Source organism: Neolamprologus brichardi, chromosome 3, assembly GCF_056152115.1.
Source record: "Neolamprologus brichardi isolate AB-2024 chromosome 3, ASM5615211v1, whole genome shotgun sequence".
NCBI lineage: Eukaryota > Metazoa > Chordata > Actinopteri > Cichliformes > Cichlidae > Neolamprologus > Neolamprologus brichardi.
The window spans coordinates 58,611,222-58,622,833 of NC_142106.1; the positions used below are offsets into that span (position 1 = coordinate 58,611,222).

General features: G+C 38.3%; 1 protein-coding gene across 1 annotated transcript; it reads right to left on the reverse strand.

The window, feature by feature from the left end:
* Positions 1-1,089: 1,089 nt before the first annotated feature.
* On the reverse strand, positions 1,090-11,218 carry LOC148105974 (uncharacterized). Its single transcript, XM_087838428.1, has 14 exons — positions 11,172-11,218; positions 10,711-10,899; positions 10,223-10,305; positions 7,424-7,450; positions 6,142-6,277; positions 5,960-6,050; positions 5,428-5,848; positions 5,027-5,195; positions 4,716-4,933; positions 3,724-3,795; positions 3,201-3,367; positions 2,845-3,096; positions 1,575-2,601; positions 1,090-1,433 (listed from the first exon to the last, which is right to left on the reverse strand). The coding sequence occupies exons 1-14, from the start codon at positions 11,216-11,218 to the stop codon at positions 1,090-1,092; spliced, it is 3,243 nt and encodes a 1,080-aa protein (XP_087694554.1).
* Between the last annotated feature and the right edge of the window lie 394 nt (positions 11,219-11,612).

Here is an 11,612-nt window from a genome sequence, read left to right on the forward strand (position 1 = left end):
AGGGGACTGGAGGCAGCTCCCCAGCATGGTAGATTCAAATGTACTAATGAGACATGAAGAATTGAAAGAATTGAAAAAAGCAAACGGGAAGGTGGGGCACAAAATCAATAACGAACAGCTTGTACAAGTGGGAGGTCATATAGATAAGACCCAGAAGGGGTATGTTTGGAGGTGTGGTCCTGCTCCTGAAGTTCAGACAATGTATCTTGAATAAGTGGAAGATCTAAAGATTAGGGTGGAAAAATTGGAAGAATTGTTGATTGTATGGGAAAATTGGAAGCGCTAGTGATTGGGATGAAAAAAAGAAGAAGAATCAATAGTAATTAGGATAAATACAATTCTGACTGGACTCACCACTTAACAAATTGTTGTTCTCCAGACTTCAGCTGACATCACTCTGACATCACTATCTACCAGTAAATCAGATGATCGATTTATGCTATCTGTTATAAGACTCGGTAACTTTTAATTGAGGATGATTTGTGAGGAATTGCATGTGTCATTAAAGTAACTGTGTAATTCAATCTACTAATTTGCATATTATCCTTTAGGAACCACATTAGTGTTAAAAGTGACTCATTTGGAAATCCACATTGTGAAAGAAAAAACATAATTTGTACATAATCTGCTGACATCACCATTAACATCACTAACTTTTACCAAATCAGATGACTGATTCTGCTATGTATTATAGGATATTGTTCAGATATAATTTGTGAGGACTTCATCCTTTAGCAACCTTGCCTGAATAATATGTGAGTTATTTGGAATTACAGCTTGGAAATGAAATCCATGACTAATGATTGTAAAATATAACTGAAAAATCTTTATTATTGCATTTGGCATTTGTTGTCAACAACTTATATATATCAGCATTTGTCTGTTTTTAACGAGTTTTATTTTAAAAGTAAAAAATAAAAACAATAACTTACCTTAACAAAAAAGAAGACTCTCACATGAACAAGTGAGTAAAATCTAGAAAAAAAACCCTCAGAGCAACTGTGTAAAATAAGTAACCAAAACCTCACATGATAACAAAGTTTTACATATGTAGTAAGACAGAAGATCTGTCAGAAGATCAGAGTAAAATCAACAACAACCAAAAATCTTTTTCTTATCTTTTCCTCTGAGTCTTTGTATGACTTTTTGTCTTTTGTTGGTATCTTTAGGTGCCTCTTTAGTCTTGTGACTTCTGAGCATCTTTGGACTTAACAACTGTCTTGCAGTCAGGCTCTTTGGTCTTTTTCTTTCTTGCTTGTTGCCCTTTTGCTTTGTTTCTTTTCTTTCATCACACTTCGCCAAAGAGCTTTTCTTCATTAGAGACCTTTTCCTCTTCTTTGGGTGTGCCACTGGAGACTCATAGCTAGTCCCAGGGCCATCTTCTTTTACTCTAACTGTGTCTTTGTTTTCAGTTGTTCCTTCTGATCTCAAATCGTTTTTTTCTTTATCCATGGTCTCCATCTGTGGTCCCTGTTCCTTTATGTCTTTGTCCTCTGTTCTCAGTGCTTTGTCTTTATCTGTAGTCTCTGTCTGTGTTGTCATTTCTTCCTCTGTTGTTCCTTCTGATCTCAAATTGCATTTTCCCTCGGTTGTCGTCTTTGTCTGTGGTCCATGTTTATCTCTGCCTATGTCCTCTGTGCTCATTCCTTTTATTTTTTTTGTAGTTTTTCTCACTAGTCCACTGGAAACTTCTTGGTCTATGTCTGTTGTGTTCAACAAGGGACCATTTTCATCTTCAGCTTTGTCTTCTTCATTATCTGTAGTTACTGTTTGCATACTGCTTTCATTTTCACTCAAACTTTCTGGCCTCAAGGCTTCATTGTCTTCATCTATTGTCTCTGTCTGTGTTTGGTTCACACCCTCAGTTGCTTCCTTTGGTCTAACAACTTTTTGTATTTGTGTTTGGATTGCAATTCTTTCTAAGATAATTTTAGGAGATTCCCAACATTTAAACTTGTTTTTAAGAAATTGAGTACGACTATAGAAATGTCCTGTGTCCTTTGTGGCTTTTCCTTTTCCTTTAGCATTATCTTTACCTTTGGTGGTTCCCAATGTACCTGCTGCTGTAAGGTCAATGTGTTCACAGTTATCATCATAATCTTCACCTTCACTACTCTCTGTAGTCACCATCTCTGACATATCTTCATCACCTGTTGTGTCTTCTTGTACCCTCACTTTTGCTCTTGCCCTGCCACTCTGTTTATGTGGGTGTTTTCCAGATGTGTTTCCTGCTGCCGGGTCAATGATTTTCCTGACTTCATTGTTACTTTCATCTTTGCTGCTGTCTGTGTCAATGGTGTTTGCGTGCTGTTTGGTCTTCTTTTTCACAATTTCTTCTCTTGTGGCATTTTGACTAGACTTTCTTTTCTTCGGTCCAGCATATCTTCTCTGCAACACATCTTTATTGTCTTCTGAGGTTGTAGATTCCTCAGAGTCTCTGGTTCTATTGTTCACAGCAAGTGCCTTTGCAGCATTGTTGCGGCACTTGAAGGCTTCGTCAAAGTTTAAATCTGCCTCATAAAACCTTGCTGCAGTTGCATCAGAATGGCACATCATCCGGTGGACTTGTACCTTGCTTTGGGTTCCCAAGAATCTCCCACTCTACAAATGTAAACATTAAATAATGTTATTAATTGCACTAACATTTGAAATTTTCAAGATTTGCAGAGCTAAGGACAGAACCACAAAAAGAAGTACAACAGAAGACAATATAAAGAAAAAGAAATGTCCTTCCAACATTAAAACACTGGGAGTAGAACCAGGAAGGGTGACTGTTTTATATCATCCCTCTAAAAGGATAGGAAGGTAAAAACACTGAATCACCATAAAGTGGAAACTACTCACAAAAGTGCTGATGCTGCTCCTAATCATAGAGAAGGTTGGTTTTCCTGGGATACCAAACTTCCTCCATGCATCTTGAAATGATGTCAGCATCTTAGAATAAGGCCCTCCATTGGTGTTGGCAAAAATCAATTGTGATGATACACCAGGGTATCTGTGGCGGTGGTACACAAAGCGGTGAAACCATATGTATTCGTCTTTCGTTAGGGGAACAAGTGCATGGCCAAATGTTTCTTTGGTCTTGTGCTCTTTTACCTGTAAAAGAATCAGCAACTAAATTACATTGCACACAGTCATTGATGTCGCTGGTAAGAAAACATCTTTAATCAGGGAGAGAAATCATTTCTTAATGACTTTACTCTGATTATCCGCCGGCCATCACCATCCGCTTCAGCAGTGCCAACTTCGTCAACTGTCATATTTGATATGACGGCTCTTCTGTGTCCAGTTGTGCAGATGACAAATCCAGCCAGAAGACCATAGAACCAGTCTAGGTTCTCAGTTGTGGGATTTTTCTCAAGCTCGACTATTGAGTAACATAGAGGTTGCACGGTAAGACACAAGGGATAGTTGAGCATATCCCTTATATTGCTATATACTCCCCCTAATATAATCCTATATAAACATCACAAATGCTACTGTTTGTATATGTATTATATATTTGAACAAAAATCAAAAGTCCAACAACTGATTATAAATGAGCAGTCTGTTATAATTGAAAGCAAAAAGTTCTGTCATATATTTCTGTAAATCTGAGTTTCTGAACTATATATACATACAGATTACAGCTGGTAAGTAAATATTATAAAAGAATTCTCATTAACAGAGATATTATTGGGGTTATTAGAGTTGTCCTTATGGAGAAATGAACTAAACACTTACCAAGTGCTTCAGGGATGTGTGTGGTGGCCTTCTTGAGAAAATCAGTGATGTGGACAGGATCTACAAGCATTTCTAAAAGACACAGAATGTTTTTATGTTCCTGTAGCTCCAGTCATGCTCATTCATGCTGCACGCAATGATGTAAATATAAAACAGGTTGTAGTTTAGACTTAATTTTTTTCAAAAAATTATTTTTTAAGGAAGAAAAACTGGCAATCAGTGCTCACAGTATATGAAAATGAATTGGATTGCCATTTTGAACTTAAATCTTACTTTTCCAATCCAGAATACTAACCCTTTCAATTTATTTATCCTACTTCCTAAACTTTCCAAGTTTACCAAGCTTAGTACTGAATATAACACATTCATGTGAAAAAAAATAAAAACTATCAATATACTAAATTTTGATAGTCTCATTTCCTTGACCATTTTAGTCTTTGTGTTTTTTGACTGTATAGTTCATTTTATCATTAGGTATCTTTAATTTGATTATTAGTTTGCTTATTGTTTAGATATTTTATGTTTTTTCTTTCTGCATTTGTATGTTTAGTTATGTGTTCCCACTGGTTAGTTGCTGGTCACGTCTCCTGTTTTTGGTGACATTTTTCTTTTGTTTAGTTTAACTTTTACCCCTGCTTAATTTTTTTTTCTACATCTGTGGTAGATTCTCTCAGCTATCTTTACTTCCTTCTTACTTTGGAATAAGTAGCTTTGGTGTGCCACTGTTTCCTTGTGGTGACAAACTGTTTTGCTGCCTGCCTGTTTGTGCTACTCTACATTTCCTAGTTTCTGTTTACTTTCTATTTTGTACAATGTATACCCTTGCAGTGTACAAAATATGTACTTAAATACAATTTAACTTATATTATAACATTTTGAGTACTCCTTCCTCACTACATCACAGTAATGACATTATGACATTTATAAATAATGTATTTATTACACATGCTAGGTAAAGACAGTGATGAATAAGTAGTAAAGTTGGATCTTACGTGATTTTTTGATCCGGATGGCTTGCCTGTGGGTTTGTAACTCCCTTCTGCTCTTCTTCATCTCCAACTGAAGTGCAAATAAAGTCCCCTTTAAAGCCTTACGGGAGGCTCTGACCTCTGGCAGTTGTGCATCAATTAGAAATTTCAAGAACGCCCTCACATTTCCAATCCGAATCCTTTTGGTTGTCACGGCATGTTTATTCAGATAAGTTGTCCATCTAAAAAAGGCACAAACAAACACAAATCAGTAATCACTTTAGTATTATTGAGATTACTGGACTAAAATATCACAGAAATTTGTAAAAATGTACTCAGTCAGTCTTTCTCTGTTGTCCATAAATGCAAACGTCATTGCAGGGACTTGATTGTGAGACATGAAATATGCCCAGGCACGGACATATTGGACCCGTTGTTTGGCATTTTCAACGTCTTTTGTACTTGTTCCACAAATGTGCTGAAACCAAGCATTCAGGACTTTCTCTGTTTAAAATAAAGTGTAGTAACAACATAGCAATTAGAAGTGTCATGACAAACTGATGAGGTACAGAAAACATTCTTCTAATTCAAGTGGTTGACAATGATATCTGGAAGATATTGCTAATTAGTAGTATCTGTTTAATTAGCGGGATGTGACTTCCTAAATAGAACAACCAGATATACAAATTCACATTACACTACACAAGAAACAATATTATTGCCGAAGAATTCATACCAAATTTAGGAAGCCGGGCTGTTGGGTCACGTTTACTTCTTTCAGATTTCTGGTGCTTTGGGGGGCTGAGAGGTTTGAAGCCAAGTTTATCCTTAGTGGCTTTCAGACTTTTCAGATTCCTTTTCAGGAGTTGAAGTAACAAATCCAGTTCTTTGCACTTTTTGCAATTCTGATGTTGGACTTGAGCATCATCTGATTGATTGACAGGGGAATGGACTGAGCTGTCTTCTCTAATCTCTGCAGATTCTTCACTGCTATCACTGTTATCACTTCGCTCCTCTTGATCACTGCTTTCAGTCAGCTGCTCTATGTCCAGTGAGGTCACCATTGGAGGCTGTGGATTTGAACGTCTGAGAGCTTTGAGGGCTTTCAGATTAGCCAATCGTTTCGCTGTCCTCATTACTTTCTTCTGATCTGATTTCTGAAAGGGTATAAACAATAGAACAGCAATGTTTGAGAAAGTTAGTGAAACATGTCACATAAGAATGCATTCTAATTTAACAACAAAATGTAAGCTATACAAAACACTAACCTCAATCTCACAGTGGACATTTTCCAAGTGCTTGTCCAGTCTTATACGGCTTTTAGCTTTACATACTGGACAGTCCAGCCTGCCCCTGTAACTGCATATCACATCCAGTTTGACAAATGTAACTACAACTACCACTTTAAATTGTTGCATTTTTTGTCATATACTGTATGACAGTGACTTACACTGTAGAGCAGTAATTTAGCAGTAAATGAAATTCTTCTTTGTTTACAACATGGTGGTATTTTTTTAAATGCTGCCCAACTGCAACATATGGAATCAAGCATATTGGGCATTCTGTCATCTGACGTGGCATTTTTCCTGTAGAGAAGAATACACATCAGAACAGCTGAATTATTTGTTGAATTATTTATAATTATTTGCCCGCAAATCTTCAAATTTGCGGGCAAATAAGAAGTCAAGTACACTTCTCAGTACTTGACCAAATATTAAAGAAATTAAAAGAAAACCTTGACATAATAAAAAGTCTACCACTTTAATAGGGGGATTAAAATAATTTGAAAGTCTTTAGTAAGTGTTTTTAAAGTTTTGATCAGGTATTATGTTTCTAAAGTTAGTATTTCCGCTAAAACAGTATTTCTGCAAAATCATAGTATTTCTGCTATGTTATAGGAATTGTACCCAATTATGGTATTTGTGCCAAAGCATAGTATTCTGCTATATTCTAGTATTTGTGCTAAATCTTAGTATTTCTGCTATGTTATAGTATTTCTGCCAAATCATAGTATTTGTGCCAAAGCATAGTAATGTAACATAGCAGAAATACTATGCCTTGGCACAAATACTATGAGTTTCTCAGAAATACTATGAAGTAGCAGAAATAGTATGATATGTATTCATATCATGATATGTATACTAGTATGTATGTATACTTATAAATTCATAATATAATTACAAACTAATTAAAAAAATTAGTTTTACTGGGGAAATGTGTTGTTTAAAATTTTAGTGTTATGTATTTAATTCTTGGAACAGTTATTACTTTGGATACAAGACTTTGAAGAATTAGGGAATCATATTTAAGGATTGGAAGAATTGGAAATTTGGAAGGATGAATAATTGATTGAAATTTGACTTATTTTGAAACAAATTTCCAAAAATGCATTCAGTTGGATTAATCACTGGAGAGCCCTTCAGCAAGAAGAACTGTTGAAAAAAGATGTTAGTGTTGTTAAAGAATTTAAAGGGTCAATGTCTCTATGCGCTGATTTCTGTATGTGTACTTATTTACTGTAGGGTGTTTGTTCCTTTTTAATTTGACAAAAATAATCTGCCTGGCAGGCAGCCAAAGCCTAGAAAACATTTTTCAATCAAAATGATACGCAGATAGTACGATTAAAATAAATTCAAGAAATGCTCACAGACAATTACATAGATCTTAATGTGTGGTGGTACAAGGTATAAAAGTATGAACAAAAATAAAATAAAAAACATTTTGTTACTCACTTGTCTCTTGACTGTGACAATATTTTACTGTTCACTGAGGAATTATGAAAGGAAACCTAGAAAAATGAAATACAAATAATAGAAAACACGGAAATTTACATTTTTTAAACATTAGTTATTTACATTTAATAGTTGAAATTATAGTATAGTATATAGTATATACTATATATAGTATATAATTATAGTATAGTATAGTAAATGTTACAAAAGACATTAGGAATTGGGATCTTACAGTTGGAAGGAATTAGTGAATTTTATCGCAACTTACCTCTATGTAATTCCACAATCTTCAACTGACAGCACTAACAGCTCTGCACATAACCTATGGGGAGCTTAGCTTTCAGATTGTCAAACCTATCACGCCGTCTGCTTTTATCATGTGATTTCTTACCAATAGCGTATATCTGAACTTGGAATGGAGGATGATTCGTTTGGAATTTTAAATGTAATTAATGTAATTGACATGACAAACATCATTTGCATATCCTTCTTTGGGAATGTTCTTAGTGCGAAGTATCCCTCATTTGGATTAATAACTTATATGATAAAACAAGGTTCAACTTCAAACCTAGAATTTCTTTTTACCATTTATCGCTTATGTAAATTGGCAAAGAATAAATAAATAAAATTCTTCTTCCACCCGTAAGGGCTGTCTATTCTTTGCATATATATATATATATATATATATATATATATATATATATATACACACACATATATATGCAAAGGATAGACCGCCCACAGGGGCGAGTGGGGATTTTATATATATATATAAAATCCCCACTCGCCCCTGTGGGTGGTCAATCCTTCAAGCTCGGGTCCTCTACCAGAGACCTGGGAGCTTGAGTATCTTAGCTGTTCCTAGGACTGCGCTCTTCTGGACAGAGATCTCCGATGTTGTTCCCGGGATCTGCTTGAGCCACTCGCCTAGCTTGGGAGTCACCACACCTAGTGCTCCAATTACCACTGGGACCACCGTCACCTTCACCCTCCACATCTTCTCGAGCTCTTCTCTGAGCCCTTGGTATTTCTCCAGCTTCTCATGTTCCTTCTTCCTGATGTTGCTGTCATTCGGAACCACTACATCGATCACTACGGCCGTCTTCTCATGTTTGTCTACCACCACTATGTCCGGTTGGTTAGCCACCACCATTTTGTCCGTCTGTATCTGGAAGTCCCACAGGATCTTAGCTCGGTCATTCTCCACCACCCTTGGGGGCGTCTCCCATTTTGACCTCGGGACTTCCAGGTTATACTCGGCCCAGATGTTCCTGCACACTATGCCGCCCACTTGGTTATGGCATTCCATGTATGCCTTGCCTGCCATCTTGCACCCTGCTGTTATGTGCTGGATTGTCTCAGGGGCATCTTTACACAGCCTGCACCTGGGGTCTTGCATGTTGTGATAGACCCCAGCCTCTATAGATCTTGTGCTCAGTGCTTGTTCCTGTGCTGCCATATTTACAGTGCTCCACCCCTCGGATAGAAACAGGGATCTCAAGTTTCCTGGTCTTCAGTCAATTCTTTGGTCTTTGTTACACTGAACGGCAGAAACATCTGCCGTTCAGTGTGACAAAAGAGTGCACCACAGCCCGGCACTCCATCTCGTCACCCTCAATAATGCATTCAACCATCTTCAGAAGATGTCAGGTCTTAGTGCAGTGATTGAAGTTTGAGGTGTAGAGAGTGAAGAGGAAAGGGGAGAGGACGGTCCCTTGTGATGCCCCTGTGTTGCATTCATTGTGGTCGCTCTGTCAGGTAATCAACAATCCAGGACCATCAGTGGATCGACTAGGTCAAGCTGATTTAGGCAAATAATGGCTTGTGTTGTGGCTAAGACTAAATAAAGTAGATAAAATTATATACAGAGTCTTTGTAGTCCTACTATTCAGTGGTTTATGTAATTTTGTGAAAGAAATGTATGTTACCTTGTAATGGATTCAGTTTGTATAATGATTACAGAGCTCTTCAGCAAAGAACAACTGTTTGAAAAAGATGCTGTTGGTTGTTAAGGCAGTTAAAGGGTCAATGTCTCTGTGTGTTGATTTGTGTATGTGTATGTGCACGTTTAGGACTAAGTTCCTATTTAGTTTGACACTAATAATCACGGTGGCACGGTAGTTAGCACTGTTGCTGCACAGCAAGAATGTCCTGAGTTCAATTCCACCATCAGGTTGGGGTCTTTCTGTGTAGAGTTTGCATGTTTTCCCCGTGTTTGCATGGGTTCTCTCTCTGGTTACTCCGGCTTCCTCCCACAGTCCGAAAACATGCAGTTAGTGGGGATAGGTTAATTGGTCAATCTAAATTGCCCATAGGTGTGAATCTGTGAGTGAATGTGAGTGGGAATGGTTGTCTGTGTCTCTATATGTTAGCCCTGCGACAGACTGGTGACCTGTCCAGAGTGTACCCCGCCTCTCCCCCTATGACTGCTGGGACAGGCTCCAGCACCCCCCGCGACCCTGGAAAGGATAAGCGGAAGCGAATGGATGGATGGTCTAATAATCTGTCTGGCACCCTGACGAAGCCTAAAAAACATTTTTCACTCAAAATGAACTGAAGAAAGTACAATTAAAATAAATTAAATAAGTGCTCACAGAGAATTATACAGGTTTTAATATGTGGTGCTAACAAGATATAAAAGTATGAACAAAAATAAAAAAACAAAACTCATCTCGGTGCCAAAGAAATCCTCTCTATCCTGCACAAATGACTATCGTCCCATCGCCCTGACCACTGTCATCATGAAGTGCTTTGAGAGACTTGTCATGGCACACGTGAAGAGCAACCTCCCCTGCTCACTTGACCCGCTGCAGTTTGCATACCGGCCAGACAGGTCAACCGAGGTTGCTATTTCCACTGCTTTCCACCTGTCCATTTTCCACCTGGACAAGAAAAATGCTTATGTCAGAATGTTCTTTAGTAGACTTTAACTCAGCATTCAACGATATATCCCCCCGAAAACTGTTTGACAAACTCAGCAAGTTGGGACTGAAAACCTCGCTCCAGAACTGGATATTAGACTTCCTGCCAGAGAGCCCTCAGTCCATCCGAATCAGCGACAACATCTCCAGCACCATCAGGCACAGGAGCTCCTCAGGGCTGCGTTCTTAGCCCTCTTTTGTTCACCCTTCTGACACATGACTCCACCACCCTACATAGCTCTAACCACATCATCAAGTTCACTGACGACACAACCGTGGTTGGACTCATCAGCAGCAATGATGAGTCAGCGTACAGAGATGAGGTTCAGCAGTTGACGTTCTGGTGCAGTGAAAACAATCTGTCACCCAGGATCGTTGTCTTCAGGAAGACTCGCTCCACTCACACACCACTCAGCACCCACGGTTCCATAGTAGAGGAAGAGTTCAAACACGCTCTGCTCGTTCGCTCCTTTCACATTTGTCTTCAGCACTCTCGCCCACTCCACGACACACTGCCAGGGAAACTGATCCAGCAATAAGGACAGGTCCAGGAGTCTATGCACAGGAGAACTCCGGTTAGAAAAAACTAAGAAATCACACAAAAAACTGAGATTATCAGAGCTGTATTGACGAGGATAACTCAACGATCCAGCGAAGATGTCTTCTGAGCACTCAGCTAAAATAGCAGCCCAGGAGTACAGGTAATCAGGCAGATCCACAGCGGCCCTTTGGTGGCCCAGAGGTGCCAGAGGTGGCCCACACATTGGCCAGCACAAGGCAAGTTTCAGACACACTGGTGGTCCTGTGCTAGCCCATGTGTGGATTACCCGGCATCTGAACCGAGGACAGTGCTGGACAATGCCAGCCACTCCATGACGTGCTGGTCACAGGAGTACGCTCAGTGAGAGGCTGATATTATCCATAATGCATAACTGAACGACACAGGAAATCATTCCTGCCGGTGGATATCTCTGCGCTACTTCTCCAACTAAAGCAAGGTACACACTGCAATAGTTATACATCCTTATTATCTGCACCTTCTCTAAACAGAAAGGAAAATTTTACACTTTTACATTACCTCAATATCAACCTTATATATTTAATTTGTGCAATATCCTGGGGTATTAAAAATTTGAACTATTTATATCTATTAGACCTATTTTGTTAGATTTTGTAGCCTCATAATATACTGTATTATTTAATGTAGTTTGTCAATTACTGCTCTTATTGTCTTGGAGCAATTGTGAACATAAATTCCTTAGGGATGA